This window comes from Cariama cristata, unplaced genomic scaffold (assembly GCF_000690535.1).
Source record: "Cariama cristata isolate BGI_N322 unplaced genomic scaffold, ASM69053v1 scaffold28008, whole genome shotgun sequence".
NCBI lineage: Eukaryota > Metazoa > Chordata > Aves > Cariamiformes > Cariamidae > Cariama > Cariama cristata.
Window position 1 is genome coordinate 7,623 of NW_009631058.1, and position 21,443 is coordinate 29,065.

General features: G+C 36.7%; 1 protein-coding gene across 1 annotated transcript; it reads right to left on the reverse strand.

The window, feature by feature from the left end:
• Positions 1 to 3,558: 3,558 nt before the first annotated feature.
• CCNK (cyclin K) lies at positions 3,559 to 20,213 on the reverse strand. Its single transcript, XM_009705807.1, has 10 exons — positions 19,947 to 20,213; positions 18,613 to 18,694; positions 17,878 to 18,009; positions 16,942 to 17,047; positions 16,743 to 16,800; positions 14,211 to 14,380; positions 12,309 to 12,598; positions 8,242 to 8,275; positions 7,095 to 7,169; positions 3,559 to 4,883 (listed from the first exon to the last, which is right to left on the reverse strand). Exons 1-10 carry the CDS (start codon positions 20,141 to 20,143, stop codon positions 4,261 to 4,263), a joined length of 1,767 nt encoding a protein of 588 aa, XP_009704109.1. The 5' UTR covers positions 20,144 to 20,213; the 3' UTR covers positions 3,559 to 4,260.
• Between the last annotated feature and the right edge of the window lie 1,230 nt (positions 20,214 to 21,443).

Consider the following 21,443-nt stretch of genomic DNA (forward strand, 5'->3'; position numbering starts at 1 on the left):
GTAAATATGGCAGCTAAAGGCCTGATTTCCAGGCTGTGGTGCTCTGGAAGTACTGTTCAATGGGTTACCATCCAATAATGCCAGACTTGCATCATTTGTATTGTAGTTCAAACCTACTTTGTGGTAATGGTCTGTTTGTAGAATTAACTAACTCGAGAGACTTTCGAAGAGGAACAAGAAGAACGCTTAACCTGCTGAGAAGTCAGTTTGTATCACTCCTGTCCACTTGCTTGTCAGTGATTCCCAGCTGGGTTAGTGGCTCCAGGCAGCACCTTCCAAGGAAAATGCAATTTGAATTCGTTGGCTTGCTGCCTGCCAAGCTCCTGAGCTGCTAACACTTTTTTTGGACGTCCTTATTTTGAAGAATGATATGCAACTCTTTTCACAAGGCGCCGTGTAAAATATTGAGTGGTGAGTTAAAAACATTTGTACCACTCTATATTGTATAGTGATACTCATCACGCAAGCGTACAGAAAGACTTGAGACTCTGTATCAGCTGTTAATGAACTATTTTTCATGAACAAATGATACAAGATTTCTGCAGTCTTAATGTGAATGAACTGAACTCACTTAGCCACACACCAGTATTCCCTACAAATATGGCACCACTTTTCCTATAAAGCTTTTACTACAAAATAATTCAGCAGAAACTGCCACCCTAACAGTGCTTATGGCTTTCACAGGACCTTCGAGAGCAGCTCATCTTTCACGTAAGGAAGATTGGGGTATTGTCTTTTTAATGTTCTTACTGGATCCCTCACCTATACTGGTTCCTGTGTAAGGTAACCAAACAACAACCTTGCAGAGCTGAATAAAAACTCCATAAACACAGGCTGTCGGGTGAGACTACTTCCTGCCATTCAAGCTTTATTTTTGTTAATGAATCAAAACAAGTGGGTTTTTCCTTCTTCAAATGGTTGTATATAAAACAATGGGACTTAAGTTTTGCTATTGTGGAGTAGCTGCTTGTATGGTTGTAAGAATTTGACCCCCTTCTTTTCCAAGTTGTCATGACAGCTGTCCCTGTATTTCATTAGATGTTCTTTCCCAATAGTCCAAGGAAGCAGGGCCTGATTATTAAACTCATTGGTGTAAAATAATTTTAAAGACAGGCATGTGAAAAGATCACAGCCTCCGCATTGATTTTAGTGATTATTGATAGGCTGAAATCTTCAAATGAAGATTTAATGACATCAAACACCATCACTTTCTTTTTATTCTCTGTAAGATCAGTCACAGCTACAGACAACTGGAGTAGCTGGATAGGTTCTTCCTCTTAAAATAATTTGTTCTACCAGTTAAGTTCTTGACTGGTGGTATTGTATTAACAAGGAGCACCAATACAATACCAAGAAGTCCATGCTGCAAGTTATGAAAGGTAATTCGTCCCATGGTGTACAATAAACTGCCTGCCTGGGTGAGGAATTTGCGGTGTCAGACCCGAAATCTGTAACCAGTAAAAAAATACAGAATACAACCAAAATACATAGTAAGCAGTAAGTACCACTTCATTATTCATTGCAGAATTAAAATGTAACAGTCAAGATGAGTAGGTTATTTTTAAAAAACTCAAGAACCACCCCAAAACACAGATGCATACTCTCACTCACACACTCACCAGTAGTTTCTTACCACTGCTCGGTCAGTGAACAATGAGCTAGCTAACTCTAATATTTACATCCCATGGAGTCTGCAAAAATCCGTTCTAGATTCTGTCTCCTTTAAAATACGACATCTTTAGAAGATTCTGGATTTTCTCATCTTGGCTTTTTGTTTTGACCTCCAGTTTCTAGTCACCATTGATTACTTGTCTTCCTCCTGTACAATTTATACCTTGAGATTTTCATACCAGAAAAGGTGATGTAAAGCAGAGGCATCACTCTTCCTTAATGTCTAATGTCGAACAGAGGGTTACTTTAATCTATCTGCTTGAAAGCCCATTTTAATTCTAGTGGTATCTAATCACTGGATTAAGCAGAGAATTTAAGCATATTGGGAACAAGGTTAATTTACGTCATTGAATTTTAACTAAAGCAATGTAGAGAGTTTATTGTGTTGATGACACGCTTACTATTTTAGGAGTATATTAGATTAGCAGGTCCTCTCAACAAGACAAGAGCTACACTAATCAGATTACTAGTCTCACCAGCTATGTAATTCTCATTTAAATATTCCCTATCAATTCTCTCTCAAAATCTATTCAATGACTTCAAGCAAATCTTTTTTTGTTCCACCTGCAGATCTCACCTACAAGGGAAATAGTGCTGCAATTGAGGTCCATTCACGCTGCAAATCCTCAAGAGCCAGTTTTACAGGGTAGCCAGTAGTTCAGCTGAACAATCTTTATACTCTTAGGGTATATCCCAGTTTTTTAAGATTCTATTTGGCAGTGTCAATCTTCAATGTAAGATGTGCATCACTGATTTTGCAGAAGAACATGGCAGTGCTGTCCATTAGGTTGCTATTGTTTGGGGGTTTTTAGGCTTGCTACTCTTCATACTTAGCTCCATTTGAGCTATAAAGTGTCTTCCTGGGCTAAAATGACACTCAATGACTTTACAGGATGACTTGGGTGCTGAATTTAAGTTGTCCGAAAAGATGTTTTATATTCACTTACCTATGTGCTAAGTCTTCAGTGAAAACTACCTGAGGAGCTTTGTATATTAAGTTGGAGGGGAGCATCCCTTGAAATAGCGGCCATTAAATTTATATACTTGGGGCAATAGTCCAAGTTAATTTCCTCAAGATTGAAGCCCTAGCTTCTGCAATCCTCTAGCAAAGAAAGCATCCACTGTTTACAAATGGACTTTGCTTGCTTAAGGAAAGTAAAATCACATCCTTGACTTTTGTTGAAGTGACTGAAGTAAGCGGCGTTTCCGTAACAGTTTCTGAAATGCTGTGCTGTAACCAGCTTCAGTTGGCTCTCTGCACCTTGATAAGACTGCTGAGCACAACCTTGTTTGAGAATGGCACATTTTTATCCAAATATTAGATATTAAATCAGTGTTAAAGTGACCTTTTATCTTTTTAGAAACCGGGGAGGGGAGGGAAGAGTACTACTGATCTTTTTCAAAGTGCATGACTGTAAAGTGATAAAATTGTATATTTTTCATAATGTGGGGAAAGTCTATTTGTGCTGCTTTAGAAATCAGTTTAAAGTTTGATTTCTGTTAAACCTGTGATCTTACAGCCCTGCTATATTTTCTGTATATGATTTACAAAGAACTGGAAAAGTTAGCACCTGCTGTTGTGTATATAGCAAAATTCTTTAGACCTTAGCACGCGTTTTTACCTATTATTGAACCACTCTGGCTTTTTTGGGGAGGGAAAGTAATAGTACAGATTTTTTTGATAATGTGTGTAATAATTCATTTGAAATATTTTAGTAAAAATGAAGTAAGAGATTGATTGTGATAGTGTATACTTCTAGTTGAATAAAATACATTCTTTTTAAATAAACTGATGAATAAGATTTGGGAGACCACTGCTGAAATATCTCGCAGTAAGTACCATAGTTATGAATTCTGAAGTAAAATGAAAAACGTGGAAATCCACTAAATTCAGAACCAATTTTATTTGGGTAGATGTGAACGAAGTAGTCCCATTTATAACCAGGATGTACATCACAGCAGGTTGTTACATTCAGACTTTCACACTTAGAAAATATATATATTATGTACAGAAATTTGCAAATAGGTGTAAACATACAATACTTTAAGATACCAGTACATTCCAAAACAAAAATATCAGCAAGGCAAACACCTCAAAATGATTCCAGTCAGCTAGCATTCAGAGTATCTCTTAAATAAAGTAGCTTTTATGCTTGGCATTGTGTTGGTTTAATTATTACTAAAAATTAAGTTTCTTATTATTGATCAAATTTCATGGTATCTGGCTATTTTGATACTCAAAAAATAGGCACTGATTTCTAGAAGGAAATTATCTTCTTACTGATATAATTGAGCCAATATGGCTGGTTTTGCTAGTACAAAGTAATCCAGTGCTGGAGTAACTCAAGACAATTTAAACTTAAGTCAAATGTATAAAGTTAGAATAGATACTGCAAAGCTCATTAAAATCTAGAAGCCTATATAACTCACCATAAACAATACTGCAAACAGATCAGCTAAATTTTCATTTCACTTCCTTATTTCTTCATCTAAATTATACAAATTACCCTCCTCATCTTTACAATGTAGGTTTTGGCTAACTACTCCTGCCTAGTCAACATCAAGGGGTATCGTGCAAATTACCTCATGCTATCTCATCCATGTAGCACGTCCAAGTCCTGCTACAGGTGGCATACCAGGTGGTGGAATTGGAGGTGGTACAGGTGGCTGTCCACCTGGGGGAACAGTAGGTGGGGGGTAACTAGCTGGTGGCATTCCCAGCCCTGGAGGTGGATGAGGTGGTACTGCATGAGTTGGAGGCAATCTTGGAGGTGGGAAATTAGGGTTGTATGTAGGTGGAGGAGGATATCCAGGAGTAGGAGGTGGAATATTGGGCGGGGGGAATGAAGTAGGGGGTGGAGGTGGAACTGGTGGTGGAGGGTTGGGAGGATAGACATGAGGATGGTATGGTAGATGAGTTGGTGGTCCATAGGCCGGTGGTAAAGCTCCATAAGTTGGTCCTTCTGTTTTCATCATTGACTGAAGACTTTGATAACCCTCCCCTGACATATAAGAATTTGTAGTAGACATCCCTGTAATATAACTGGTGGGAGGTGGGGGCGGGGGACGATGTGGCAGAGGTGGAGGTTGATGTACTGGGGCAGGATGAGCAGGGGGAGGAATCTGGACCTTTGGCATATCTACTGAGTCCACAGTAGTAGATTGCTCTGCTTCTCCCATTGAAACTGCAGTTGTCAAAGGAGGCTTGCGCTCTGGAAAAGAACATTTCATTTATATTTTTGAAGGATAGTGCCAATAACAGCTTCTGAATACTTTATATTTTTCTTCCAGTTAACATATCAAAAGAGGACCCAATTCTCTAAGTCTCTGAATGCCATATGGTATCCAGTCAGACCTTCTGTCACTAGAAAATAACTAAGCTGCCTAACAAAGCTCCAAGGTCAGCTTTTCCCATTCTAAACGTTAAATACATCTTCCTTTCTTACTACTATTTTCTTGTAATTTAAATATTGTTCTACAATCAGCAGAAATTAGCAGACTGGATGGACAGGATCGCAACTAGCAGATTTAAAAAATCATAGGACCCAAGATACCAAAAATCTTTTGATCAGTGCTTCAATGCTTCAATCTTCTTTAGTCCAGGCCTCCTTTCTACCTCTTTTATACTCCAGGAGGTGGCCTGGGATTACTCTCTGCATTTCACTTGCCTCCCATGTTGGGAAATATTATTTGAGAATACAGGCCAAAGTCTTAAGTCTTTAACACTCAGTTCTAAACCTGTTTAGCAAAAGAAAGAAAAAAGAAAACCATAGGGTAAGTAAGAAAGTGTGATAGATTGCCTGGGACATGAAATCTGATCAGCTTTGTTCCACTAATTAGTTTCAGGGAACTCAGTACCTGACAGTCTGGGGAAGTTCATAAAAAGGTCAGAATTTTACAAAATTATATTTGGCCATTTCTGGGAAGAACAGGCTTTAAGCTGTCTTCTCTTTAAATAAGAATGGTTTGGTTTTTTTCTTTTCCTCTTAATGCAGATATTATAAAGTAAGGAGTACCACAATAAGAAGACTGACCTAATGGCAACATCTCTGCATGATCATAGAGTCAGTAATAAAACACCCAATAAAAAAGAGTTTGGGGCATCTTGACATCCATTTTGCTGGTAAATGTAAACATCTAAAACATTGTTCAGTAGAAGAAAAGTTATTTAGAAGCAGATACAGGGCAGTCACTTCCAGTGACATGCAACAACTAAACTGACAATGCTAAACAGAATTTGAGGTAAATCCACCTTCTAGTACTTCTGTTCATTTGGTCAATAAACATTCTTAGTTTTCACCTGATTTTTCCTCAGAGCCCCAAAAGATGAAAGAGTTGGCCTCTAAAAACAGTTCTTAAAATGTTTCAGTGCTTATACAATCATTTGCTTGTATAAACAAATTCTAAGAGGAAAATTCTAGGTAAAAATGGAAACAAATTTGTTACCTGCCTAAATAGGATTTACCTTATCTAAGCAGTCATAATTTTAACAGCTAAATTGTCCCCTAGGACAGCTACATAATTAGATCATGCAAGGTGGGTATGCTGGCTGTGGTACCTATGATTTCAATGACTTCTAGCTCCTCAATTATAGCAGGCAATAATCTCCCCATTTGCTCATCTTCAGAATGGATGCAAGATGTGCATTCAAGATTTAACAACTGAAGGAATAATAAACATGGTATTTAGAAGAACGCCTTCATTCTCAACTAGATTTTAACAAACAGGAAAAATGGTCCTACTATATTTCAGAGCATGATTTTTCTCTCTTGTAGCTCCCTGTTAGAAGCTGTCATCTTACAGTTCCACTATGAACCGTGCTCTATAAAATATTTATGTCATATTTAAGGGTCACTGGAAGGACAGCTAATGCATCAAGGCACTGGAAGTACATTTTTACTAAAGTACAGTTTATTTTGCAAACATAAGGGATGTGTGTGGTGTCAAAGTTCTCTGGCAGATGAAAGTCCTCTTTTCAGACACAGCAAAGAAAGTATCCCCCTTGTTTAGAAGTTGCACACTTGCAGAATTTCTATACTGAAGATGTAACATGGAAACATGGAGGACTTCTGCAGGACAGTTGGAAGCTACTCTAGTAACATAATGCAGCATCTGCCATCCTTTTGAGAACATAAGTCACTTTTGCTTGCTAGTGACAATTAGTTTTAGACTTCTAGGCCTTTAATGGTCACAGCTTTGTTTTGCCTTTGTCCACCTAGTATAGTCTTGTTTCCATCATAACTTTTTTTGCTTCTGTGCTACTAAGATGAAATTCCCTTTAGAGCCCATCTACCTAATGCTTTTACTTGCCAAACTGATTAATCAAGGCAACAACCCCTACCCCCACACCGTTACCACCATCTGAATTAAAAGCAAGGCAATTAACTGCAAGAGTAAATGTGTTTAAGAAAATAAAAGCTTACCTGGAGGTGGATGTGCAGGAGGTATTGGTGGATGTGAAGTTTCAATTTTAGGAATTTTAGATGGTGGTGGTGGTTCTAAAAAACATTTGGGAGTTTCTAATTGGCTATTGCTCTGCAATACTTTCCAAATTGCAACTCTGGTCTCATGCTAATGATTATCATATCATATTACACTATGCAAAAGTACAGTGGAAATCCTATATACTAGATATGTTTAATAAAACTAAAATCAAGACCTTTGTATAAATAAAGTGGCATCAATTATCACATACAAGTCTTCCAAAAGAACACATGCCTACAAGTTCAAGCTATGTATTTTATAACGAGAGACAAATTGTCCCAATAACAGTATGTAAAACAGTATGTAAGTGAAGATGTGCACGTGTACATTTTCTAGAATAAAACTGTAACTTGTGAATAGTTAAATCTCAGAAGAAGCTGAACTATGCTCTGCTAGGGGAACGCGTGTCTAGAAAGCAAACAATATGGGAACTGCACAGGAGAGAGGAGGGAGAACAGACAGCTCTCTGGAATCTATCTGCAAAGCCAGAGAGGGAGAAGTGCCAGACATTTAAGAAAGATTATAGAATCACATCCTAGCTATCCTGAAATACACTGTTCCAAACCAGTAAAATGAAGAAAAAAAAACCCAAACACACCAACAAAAAGAACTAGATGTGATCACTGTAGTGAAGCATTTCTTAAGCTAGACTATCTATGCCTTTTACTGGCAGTCATGCCAACAATTGATTACAAATGTCACTGATTACCAACAGACTTATTATTAGTGCAGCTATTCAGTGACATGGTACCTTCTGTCACTTCAAGGTCCCACAGTTTGCTGAAGAACTACTCCAAATGATGCGTGGAGTTATACATTGAGACTTGAGTAGTTTAGCAAGACTTCTACTGAATAGACTGTATTAAGCGACTCTTGGAGCACAGTTATACTCCATTTTTTTCCAGTTTTGCAGTTAGGAACATTTTAAAAATAGTTACAGTATATATTTAAAGACACATTATTAGGATCAAAATAGTTTAGAACTGCCAAGCCTGTAAGCAAACAAACTAAGCGCACATCAGCAAATTACTTACTCTGGTTAAAACAGTAAAATGAAAGCAATATGAATAGAATATTAACATTTACCTGATGTCTTTGTTTCTTCTTTTGGAGATACAGCCTGTTGGTGTCGAGGGGGCGGGAAAGATGGAGATAAGACCATTGCAAAATACAGAGCATTTTAAAATGGTAACAAGCGAGCAAGACAGGAAACAACTTACAGCCTGCTGAGAAGCTTTTGTATAGATCTGACTAAACCAGAACCAGTTTTCAACTCAGAAACAGTTTCCTCTTCCCTCCCCTAAACAGGGGCTGGACAAACCCTTTATTCGTTCCTGTATTTTTATTAGCAGGCTAATGATGTCCAATCTCTTTGGACAGATGCACCACAAACACTGAACAAAGCCAAATCACACTGGGAAAGCTCAGCTTAACTGGCAGAATGAAAAGACTGAAAAATTAGCAGCTATTTTAAATACAGCATTTCCTGCTGTTCTCACTGTGGAGTATTACATGTTGTTTAATTCATTTATCATCCACTGCACATACGTCATGGTCCAGTACACTGCTCACTGAGCTGAAAGCAAGAGACTTGGTCTCTGTTCCCGATTCTGCTTTGACCTGTCATTTAACCTTTGCCAAAATTATTGCAGGCTTTTATGCTTTATTCACCAGGACAGGAGAGCAGTGAAAGTGTTGCTCAGTGTAAAACATCTCAGAAGCCCTCAGATGGAAATCATTGTATAAAAGCCAAATGTTATGCCAGAAAAAAAATTACGCACACTGAGCAAAACCCACAAAATCTCACATCATCCTTCCAATCACAAGTTTTTGATTTTTTTTGTTGTTGTTGTTTTTGTTGTGGGTTTTTTAAAAAAAATAAATCACAGACAAGGCAGTAAGAAAAATCTTTCCAGCTTACTTAGTCCAACTGAGATGGCTAGTTGATGGTCTCTTAAGAAAAGCAGAAAACCTAACTGAAATTTTAAGTACAATAAGCTCAGTTACAAATGTATTTAAAACCAATGATAAAAGTCAGAGGGGTACGGTACATATCTTCTCTCTTTTGAATGAAAGGGTTTTTTTTTTAAGGGACTATTTACCTCTAGTGGCTTTACCTTCACGAACTGTGGCTCAGTTCCCATCACTTTAGTTTCCACAGCAAGAATGGACATACATTTCACTCCAAACAATGAATTTTCCTTAATTCTGATGGGTACTCTCAAGATTTTTGCTGTCCAATACAAAAGTACCCAAGGCCTGCTTGAAGCTACCTCATTTCTATATTCCTTTGATAGTAATTTCAATTCATCTCCATCCACCTTCCAGCTGCTTTCCTGCTTTTTAAGGACAATCTTTATCTTCCCATTCCAAACATACATACGTACTTTTCTTGGTGACTCTTGCAGACAAATCTGCTGCCTTCATTTCACTTGGGTGGTCTTTTCTAGATTTTCTAGCACTAAATTTCTCACCCGTAAAACTGCACACAAACATCAGATCTCCCCACACTTTCAAATAGAAGCAAGTCTCCACTACTTATTGCAACATTTCCAAAAATCACTCGGTCTGTGAAGTCAGTTGATCACTTCAAGTGGCAAGCAATTCAGTTATTGTGCATTTGTTAACATGGAGCAATGTTCAGAAAATAATGTAATTGAGGTACACCATTACAATGGAACAAGCAACTGGAGCCAAATAGTTCGTCTGACAGAAAATTTAACATCAATTTAAACTGTATTTATGCTAAAGAAGAAGAAAAAAAAAAAGAAAATCAAGAAACAAAGCCTATAAAAATTTAAATCAGTTCTCCAATAATGGCAGCCACTAAAATAGAGATGAGCTATTTTTCTGTCGTCCTACTGCACTGTAGTTTGTATTGCTCCAGCCATGACATCCCAGAGTCAACATTATTTATTAGCAAGTTGATTGTTACTTAATACTTCCATAATACGCTCAATCCATACCACAATGGAACTGTTCTTTTAGTGCTGTTTCTGTGTGCATTGAAATTGTTCTCACTAATAATTTCTAGTTTAATCAAACTAAATATACTATTCACATCTAATGATTCACCAGTACATTTTTAGTGAAGTCAATTGAACATTCAAGTGCTCTTCACCACTAGAGATGTAGAGAATGTGCAGATGCTTTAGACATCTGGTATGGGTCTGTAAGTCATGGGCCAGTGCTTCAGCTGCTTGGAAGTATCTTGGCTCAGCTGAAGGTAACAGAGTTATAATTCCTGTAAACGGAAAATCTGACCTCCAAGAACAAAGTGTATTTATGTTCTGTACAAACCAAAAGAGAAGTCATGCAATGCCCTATTTATAGGAGGCAGCAAACATTTTAAGTAAGGTTTATGGTACATCTAACTGAAGAGCATTTTAGAAGCACCAAGTAAATCTTCCAAACACTAGACATCTTGTTCTTCTAGACTGCTTTCTGGAGAAAGAATGATTTCAGATCATCACATTTGCTCTTCTCAAATTCATACTGTTTGTGCTGTTCTCCTATGAAACTCCTACTCAGTCACCCATTGCTTTATATTTGTTTGGGATGCCTACAGCATACCAGGACTGACCTTTTTATCTCTACTACTCACTTCCTTAATTATTAGGTGATGGACCTCAAATGTAACTTCAAGAAAAGGTAAATTGCTCTGATGGCTTGACCAGAGGCAACTGTTAAAGAACAACAGATACTATTCATGAAAAGGCATAACTTTTTTCTATGAGGTAGTTCATTAACACATGAGATGAGGTGAAATCAGTAGTACTGTAAAGGTAGAGCCTTTACATGACTCAACAAGCATTCATAACAACTTACAATCAGTTGGACACACACAGAAAAATCCAAATTGCTATTTACAATTTCTGATGTGTCAAACTGTCCCAGGCATTTTTGTTGAAGAAAAATAAGAAAAGAGTCCCCTGCCCTAAAGATGTGACAATTTATGCTGATGGCAGAAAAAGTATGAAAAGAAATACAAACTACCTACAGAGAGCTTTCCCAATTTTCGAGCCAATTAACACATTTTATCAGCTTTCTATCCTGAACAACTCTAAAGTTCAGTGCAAGAATTATGCATTTCAGTGCAGATTTTTTCCTCTAGTAGTAGGCTATATCTTGCAGTTACAAGGCCAAGGTTTTACAGAGTTACATTTTTCTTTTTTGGGGGAGGCTGCTATCATGAAGATGCTGCACTCTTCCAATTCCATTTCATTCTATCATTTGTTGTTTCTTCCTGGGTTTTTAGTTTTCTTTGGGTTTGTTTTTTTTTAATTCCCTTGATGTCTGTTCTCTAGTTTGGGCATTTATTAATTACAAGTTAGAGCAAAAGCTGTAAAAGCTGTACAAAATTTACTTCCTAAATGGACTTGTTCCAAAGATTTTACTTCTGAAAGCACTCTTCTTACTAAGTACATGCAAGAAGATTTGGGTAACACTTTGAATTATTTTTATAACTTACAAGTTAAAAAAAAACCAACAACACAAAAAGCGTAGATTCAAGTCTGAAAGCTTCACTTGAACTTGATGACTGTGGAAAAGCACTCAGAGTACTTGTGATATTACCCAACTGCTAACGTACCTTCTTATTTTCAATGATGAGGTGATAATACAGACAAAGTGAGACTTTAATGTGTGATGCATTTATAGGCTTCTACTGTTACTGGATTATTTTGAAAGACTTTTTCTAAGAATTCTGACATACTTTTAGAAGTCCCCATTCTCTTACTTTTGTAATCAAAGACCAGAGTCAGATAATGTATTCATCAGCATTATGCACATCTCTACACGCAGGTATGACACAAAAGACCTTCCCTAAATCAATCCTGTTTAATAGTAAAAACAACAAAATTTGACAGCACAGAAACACGGACGGTTAGAACCTTAATAGCTCATGCTGACTTAAAAGTCCCTCCAGTGATTTTGCCTCAAGTGGAATAAGAATGTGCCATGCCAGAACTGTAAAGGCTGTTCTACACTAACAGACTTGCCATATAACCGACAGAAGTCTACCACACAAAATCGATTACCAGACTCATTCTTAAAGCAAACACAAGTCTGCTGCACACTGCAGCCTTTAAATGAAACGGACATCAGATCAGCTTGAAAATAAAATGCAAGTTAAAGTTCAAAGTTAAACTTACTGCTGGTCTTTTAACCTGTCTAGGAGGACTTGACTGGGGAGAGGGCTTTTTAGATTGCTGTGCTTGTGTTTGTTGCTGCTGCTGCTGCTGCTGCTGTTGTGCTGACTGTTGCGACTCTTTTTGCTGCTGAGTCTGTGATTGCTCTGAACTCTGGGATTGCTGGGATTGCTGTACTGTAGGTGCCTGGGGTGTAGCTTGAAGAGATGGTGGCTGCTGCAACTGGTGAGGAGTATGATGAGGCATTTGCTGTTTTCCCTGTGAGTACAGATCCAGGATCTGATGACAGATGTCTTAAAAAAAACAAAACAAACAAACAAAAAAAAACCAAAAAAACAAACAAACAAAAACCAAACATTATACCCCCATAAGGTACAAGTGTACATTTAATACACAGCTATCGACTAAACTTTTTACGGGACATCAACTTCAGAAAACTTCATTGCAAATATTACTCACTGTTACAATGACCACAGATTCGACTTTTTAAAAAAAACAGACTATTTTTCAATTTACAGTTGCATTTCTGAGTTTCTTCTGCCTATGCTGAATAATACGTAGATGTATATGCACGCTTTTCAGAAGAAGAACAAAGTGTCTTGGTATCAATAGACCATAGGTTATTATTGTGTGCTTGGATAGCTAGGTAACCACATAACAACAGGACAGTAATACAGTAAGAATGTAAGTGAAAGAAGATTGTACGTTAAAACATACATGTCTAGGTAGGCCAGTCAAAAAAGTTTCATGAAACTAAGTTAAGGACTACTACTAAATTCTTCTTTCAACATGTTAGGAGCTAAAGGTCTGTAAGAAAACATGTAGGATCAACTAATAACCAGGTGCAAGACCACTCAAGGAAAAGAAAACTTTTCTAGAAAAGCTAAATGAGTTCTTTCTTTCCATGAGCGTTCACTGACACAGTAGCAGAAACTGGAGAAATTCCCATACTACAACCCTCTTTGACAACGATTCAGCAGAAGGAATGCTGAAAAAAGCCATAATACAAACAGAGCAAGTTACAATTTAAGAAATCATCAGAACTGTAGCGTATTCACCTACCAGTTCTAAGGGCAACAAAGCCTAAACCGCCTGAACAGCAACATATATTGTTTCACTTAAGAAATCCTTAGAATCTAAGTTCCTTTATGGAACTAGAAGTATGCTTAGCCTGACATTTATACCAGGTAAGTCAGTAAAAACTTTAATGAAAACCAATCAGTGGCCACATAACCACAACGTACTTAACAAGAGTCAAGAAAGGTCCTGCTTTATTTTATGAACTTTCTGGGGTTCTCTCCCTCAAGAGGACAAGCAGCAGGTAAATATGAGCAATATATACACACAAAGGGAATAAGATATCCGTATTGATGAAAAAGATCCGTATTTCATCCCCTAACAGAATTCACACTCATACCAGAATTCATCCATCATAATCTGTTCCTCATGGTATACCATAAAAAAAACCCAAAACCTAGCATAATTTGGTTATAGAGATCAATCATCAATGAGAAAACCACTGGAAATCAGGCTCCATTACCTTCAGTGTTCGTAGAGCTCCTTATTTAAAATGGGGAGAAGCAAATCATTAAAAAAAAAATAAAATAGAAACCGCACAGCATGACAATTTTGCAGATAATTAACTGTGTTATAAACTAAACAAGTCGTAAAACAAATATTGACCAGAAGACTAATGATGATAACCAAGTACACCTCCAGACTAAGCCAGTCGAGTAAGTTTAATTCAAAACCTGGTTAAGGCGTAGCACATATGACCCAAGTTACAGACTTTACACATGATTATTTTGCCTGAAACCTAGATAGAAAGCAATTTACATTTACTTATGACGTAGGTTACACAGTTAAAGGAAATGCTCCTCTGTTTGTGACAAATGTTTTTCATACCTTCCAGAACATCAACAGGAACATCTTGGACAAATTGCTCCCACCATCGTCTGTACATTGGTTTTGATGTCCATTCCTGTATTTCAAACTTACACAAACGGCCTGCTAAGTACATAACTGCAACAGCTATGATCTCAGGTTCCCACTGCAGTGACAGTGTAGTGCAGAGACTGGAATATAAAAATAAAACCAAACCAAAACACAACCCTGAAGATAACTCTGACTGTCAAAGTACAACACTTTAATGTACAACAGTTATAATTAACAGGGTATGAAATCCCACCACACATCAATATCTCAGACAATTTTAATTGAGAGCCTTGTTAAGCAAAAGAGTTTACAAAATTAAACTGTTTCTGAGCTACTGCCATCATGAAATAAGGTAATTTTACACAGATAATACAGAGGACATATACCTACAGAAGCAATATACCACATAGGAACATCAAGTTTGGAGTTTCAAAACAGAAAATCTAACACTATATGGTTGTGGAAGAAGAGGGAAAAGACAGCATTAAATTCCAAGTATGGGCAGCTACATTCCACTGTCATCTCACCTGGAGCGTTAACTAAATATAGTGTTCATGTTTGTTCCTACGCAAGTGTGCTGTCACTGCATGACACTGGTTAGGGAATGATGCCTACATTTGGATTTTAGAGTTTCCAAATGTTTTTCAACACAATGTAAACAAGTACTAAAATAAATCCCCACAAAACAGCCAACATGAACTTATCAAGCACAATGCAAATTTTAGATCAAGCTGTAAAAACTGTAAAAGGTTATCTCTTGAGTAGCCTTTGTTAAAGCTAATGCTAAAATAACGAATATTATTGTAATTACTGATATTAACTGGGTAAGTTCCTGTCATAATCAAAGTTACTATTTCCTGATATTAATTTTAAACTACAAAATTTGTTTTCTCTCTTTTTTCTTTTCCCTTTTTTCTTTCTTTTCCTCCATAGATTATATAACATAGGATCTGCTTAAAGAATTTTAAATCCAGCTAGCCAGCTAAGTTTCTGCTAATTCACTGATGAATTTATTATTAAGTCCTTAAATGCATCAAAACAGTAGTCTAGACAGTGGTTTAAATCTGTTTTCTTTCCAGTGGGCTACATGTAACTGAAGGCCACTGGGGTACTTAAACACTGGCAGAATCAGGTCAGCAGTAAACAGTAAAAAAGACACAAGAACTAGCTCTTAAAACAGTGATTTCTTATTATTACTTTCATGACATTTACTTGTGGGGTGTACTGCAGCTGCCTAAGAACAGAACCCCCTATTCTAAAGGCCTGTAGTGCAGAGTACAGAATTATTTTCCCAGGATCCTAGAAAACAAGTATACTTCTAATATGGTGCCTATTAAGGAAGCACAAGACAGCCTCTCAAGAACAGAGATAAGTATTATTTGAAATAAACACTGCAACTTCATACTAATGTTTTCCTGAAGTGCATTTTCTTTAATTATTAAATTTCTTGAATTATTAAACTCTATCTAATTCCAAGTACAGTAGCGTCCAAAGTTGGATGGATACATAATAGAAGTTTTCGCTGACAAACTTAACAGTGACAGTCAAGCCGTATTTTTCTTCCATCTGTAACATCATCACCTGGAAGACTGACAACAGCTGAAGCAAACACCTCTTGACATTCAAATACGCTAAGTAACCTTTAGCTCAAATTAATCTGGAGAGTTTAGGTGATAGCTACAGAATTTGGACCTACACTGGGCTACTTCAAATTAGGCATATGAATAAAAATGCACCTCTTTTTTAATGGTGTTCTACTGCTGTAGCTATGACTGAAAGCAATGTATTTAGCATTTCTGAATAGTCAGTCCAGTTATACATTTTCTTAAGGGTTTGCTACAGAAATTAAAAATTACATTTAACCATCCTTGGTGAATTGACTTGCCCAGCTCTAAAGAATCTGCCTTTACAAGACTAGAATGTATCAAATGGTTTTGGTTCTTTCTTTTCCAATATACCACACATGAAAAGCGTTTATACGCACACTCCTGTTAATTGATGTGATTCTTGTATTGCAAATGCATCATTCAAGAAATTGTAAATCTAGTGCTAAAAACTGTACTTCTCATTGAATTTAATGGCTAGTTTACTATTACCAAAATATCACTTAAAAAAAATATTGATCAACATGATGGAATTAGGAAGTGACTTCTTTTCTCAGAATATGCCACATAGTTCAGACTGGGCAAGAAGCCAGCTTCTATCCTGGAGATCTGTAATTTGGTTTGGCCCTTTCAAACTAGCCTTTTTTTAATGCAGCACTAAATCATCACCACAAAATTGCAAAGGTCTTAATGGTCTACTTCCATATTCATCCTAGATTCCCTGCTCAGTGGAACTATCATGGTAACGATGGAAAGAAAAACTGATGAACACAATCAAGAAAATACATAACAAGCTGAAAACAAACAACAAACATTTGTCAAAGAAATATCTAATCCCAGAATAAAGTAAGCAACGGTAACTATTTCACTTTCAAAAAGTTTCCTAGAAGTATCTTACCTATCATTGACAAATGTCCATGCCATTTGAACCAGTTTTTGAATTTTATTTTTGTCTCCTGAAAAACAATCAGAAAAGTTGCAAGAAATAAAACTAGAAAGGACAAACAGTACGGAATAGAATATTCTTGCACTGTTAATGTAAATAAAGTTCTGAAAACTAATAACAGGCATTACTTGCTCACCCTGTAATATTTTACCTTTGAGTTGTTTGGCATACTTGAGAAGAAATTGGTACGGATGTTCCACTTGTAAATCAAACTTTATTGTTTGTAGCAAGATTCTTTCAAGGACCATGACTTCTTCCTAGAGAATGTTACAAGATAACCATAATATTATTCCTTCTTTTACTCACAAATATTTCATGCTAGTTTAAAGCATGACTACATAGCATCTCCAGGCAAACATGTTTGTCTGCTTTTTCTTGATTTGGGTTTGTCTCCAAGGAGAACAGAAATCTCTTTGACTTAAAACATTATTTTAAACCCAGATACTTTTTCTTTGCATTTATTTGACTCAGGAGAGGGGATGTGGTGTTTAAAATTACTTTTCCTCCATGGAGGAAAGAACCAAACCAGACACAGCACGAAAGTGCTCAATATACAAAATCACAACAAAAAGGTAAGCTCTCACCACAGTTGTCTCCTGAGTTTCAGATCCTTCTGTTATTTGTAATAAGCAAATTTTGAGAGAAGTATAGTTCTGCTAAGTCAAATACTCTAACCAGGAAACTTCTGAATACTTTCAAGATGTAGTTCCCTTACTTAAGATTTGCTATTAACTGCTTCCTAAAATGACATTAAGACTGTCAAATATGATTTATGTTTTGATGACATTTCTAACTCTGACCGGAATTACTCAAATTTACTTTAAGTTGCAAAATAACTTCAGAATTTACATGAAATCAAATGTAAACTTTTTACATAAACAATTATCCCAGTAGGCTCCCAAAGCTACCTGTATCAGCAAGAATTATTTTCGTAGTTACCTATCACATTACCCAAAAGAGCCACAAATGCATGCTGAACATACAACTGAATTTCGAACAACTGAAAATCAGTCAGTGCTCTAATGAACATATGTCACATTGCTGGAGTACAGTAAGATTAAATCAATTTCAACATGAGTTTTTTTACCTTTGGGTCATCTCCAAACTGTCCAAATTGTACATCATTTAGCAAGCTACGAGCTGTTTTAATTATATCTTTACATTTCTTAGGTGTTTCTTCAACTTTTCCTGCTAGGAAGAGACAGCAGGCTCCTGTCACCTAAAAAAGAAAGTGCTTTCAAAAAGTTGCCTGCATGTAGACATGCAATACAGTATAGCACTCTAAAAGCACTGTCAGCTTCCATTAACAGTTCTGTAGAAGTTTCCCAGGAAAGACTTAATAAGCATATTAATTTCTAATTTTATTACAGTGTTAATTTAAACTTCTACTTTGTCAAAGGAAAAATACAGAATGTGGAGGACTGTCTGTTCTATGCAACTTTATTTTAAGGTCAGAAACCCAAAGCAGAATCTGCCCTGGTTCAGCATTGTCTATCAACCAGTTTTAAGATGGTACTACACTTCTTTTTTTACTTTTAGCAAATACAGGAGTGCCAACACTATAGCTGTTACTCTTTCTAAAGAACAGTATCAGCAAGACATAACTGCAATGTCAATATAAATATGTTTCTAAGCATAAATAGCAATGTGTAAACAAGCAAGAACAGTGTATTTTAAGCTGTAATGATTAACAGACAAAATGCTTATTTTTCATCATTCAGAGCAGTGGCCAGCAGTAGTACCCAAGTGACTTATCACCATTTCAAATAGTCCATGTCTAGTGTGATTGCTATATTAAGTCATCAATATTGTAAATACTTACATATCTTGGGAATTGTTTGAAGGAATGAAACATATAAAACCGATGGAAATAAATTATTCCAGTCGCTAGAGTATCATAATGTCTGTGGTGAAGAATAAGGACTTTCAAACAGGGTATAAAACAAATTTAAAACCAAACATGCACAAAGGAAAAGATACATTCTGCTGTATTAAGTACCTCAAGTAATTGTCCATTCAGTGACCAGTTAGAAAACATTGCGTGTAAAACAGAAGCTTAGAAAAAAAGCCACAAAACCCCTTAAGGCTGTGTAAAAACTATGATTCAGCCCAGATGCAGCTGATACCCAAAGCATTTATTGGAAGTGTGCAAAATCCCATCATGTTTATAGGAGGATCCACACAAGGTCATCCTCATGTTAAACCATACCTGCTTCAGAGAAGGTCAAAACCAGCAGTAGGTATGTGAAGGAACAGAACAATTATCACTTCACACCAAAGTGTTGGTGTGGAGGAAAGTTACTAAATATTCACATCTACAAATGCAAATAAAATCTGAACATGCTCCCTACTTTTTAAGGAGAAGAGTAAAATTTCATCTTCACCAGGTTTTATTAAACAAAGAACTGGGAAGATTAAAAGAAGCACAGGAATATACGAAGCAAAAAAGTTTAAGTGGCAGTCTATAAGAGAGTGGGAGAGTGGGGAGAACTTACTAATATATACAAAGTTGTAAATCCCAACCTAAACAAAAATAATCCCAAGAGTGGGGAGGCAGAGGTTAGAAGCCTCAGAGGCAAAATATGTAGAAAAATTAATTGAAAACTCAAAATTTGAGAAGTTACATAGGTTCATGTAGTAAGAGACGGAGTTTTGTAACTGCTAAAAGTTATCCTTAGTTGGCAAGTCTGTATCATCTTACTTAGCTTAGACATTAGGAGGCATTTCTTCACAGGAAGGGTCATTAGGCATTGGAACGGGCTGCCCAGGGAAGTGGTGGAGTCACCATCCCTGGAGGTGTTTAAGAAAAGACTGGATGTGGCACTTAGTGCCATGGTCTAGTTGACATGGTGGTGTTAGGGCAAAGGTTGGACCTAACGATCCCAGAGGTCTCTTCCAACCTAATTGATTCCGTGATTCTATGATACTTCTCTATTGCGAAAATGGTTCAGTTGAAACCTTGTTTATCCAATGAATGGATAAAAATTGTGTAGGAACACATTATATCAAAAGGCAAGTAAACTCAAAAAGATTTTTGATTAATAATCAAGACACATTTGAACAGCTATAACTAAGCACATGATATTTCTTGTACATTTTATTCTGAAAATCCTCATTCACAAAGACATTTCACACACATATGAGTTTAAAGGATACAGCCCTAAACGTGTTCCCACATCGAATATGAATCTGGCCCCCTCCCGGCGGTATCGTGCCTCAGTAGCTGGATCAAGCCCTTCTAGCTGTGATGGTGTATGTGCCAAATCTTTCTTATCCCAGTACCAACATGGCTTTGTATGGTCCAGGTTTGCCAAGTTTACAGAAGGGCTGGAATTTTCTTTATTCTCCTTCATTTATTAAAATAGAATTAGTCTTGCTTTTAAAGTTTTCAAAAAGGAAGTCTTCAGATAGTCACTTTAGAACCTTTAAGAAAAGACAAAAGGAGGTCCTTACAAATGGAGGGGACTTCCCCACCAGCCCAAAGATGAGTAAAGAGGAATAGTGTTTAACCTTGCCCGTTGGAAGGGACTTTTTCTACGCTCCAAGACAAGTAATATTTAACCTTGCCCTTATCTTCCCCATATATGGCAAATTCAATTCAAAGAAAGAAACATAGGTTATCTTTGCTATTACCTGTTTAATAAAGAAATTTCAAGACTGCATTATCAACAACATCTGCTACTTCTTAGTAGAATAACTTTCACCTACTTTATCCACAAAATAAGAAAAAACAATTCAGTGACGGCAGCAGGAAGATTTGAAAAGCTGGGGGGGGCGGGGGGGATCAACTCACTATTCATAACTAGGAAACACATTCATTAGGTCAGTCTGAATGGCAATTTAAATACCCACTTGGTCTCCCGAATATCCCTGGGTGATAAGATAGTAGCCACCACTTGACAAAAAGCTTTCTAAAATGCTCTGTACTTGTATTACCTGAAGAAAAAAAAAGGTAACAAAAGCAGTGTTCTTTCACATACCAAGATAACACAACTGATGTGAATGTGTAGGGTAAGGTGGCATCTAAAATCATCCCCAAAACAAGGCAGTTGCTTACACTCAAAGAGTGTGCTACTTTCCTGTGTTTACCAGCACTTCACATATGTATATTTACATCACAAAGCTCTGCAGGCATCTTTCTGGTGTTTGAATTGTGACTGATGTTCAGCCATGCCTCAATTTAAAGGCAGAATGAAGACTGTCTTGCTGTCTTTATTTCTTTCAGACACAAAACTGCTTTTACTATAATTCAATAAACTACAGATACTATGCATGAATTACCGCAGTCACCTGCAAAGGTTTGCGTAACAAATTGTGATTAACTTATGATGCAATATATTTGCTCTAAGCAAAACAGTAAGAGGAAGGCCCAAGTTTAAAACTCTTGAAATTAAGCTGTTAATTTTCCAGATGTTTCCCTTCTGAAAATGGAAAAAAGATCACATGAACTGTCAAAAAAACAATGCCTGCAATCAGCATCCCGCTAAACTTCAAAAAATTTCTTTTTCAGCCAGAAAAACAATGCCTGCAATCAGCGTTCCACTCAACTTCAAACAGTTTCTGTTTTTCAGAATAAAGGAAACCGTCTTTGCTCCACATTGGTTTTGGAAGAACCTTCAAAACTAATGGTACCAGTCACAGACCAATCGAAAC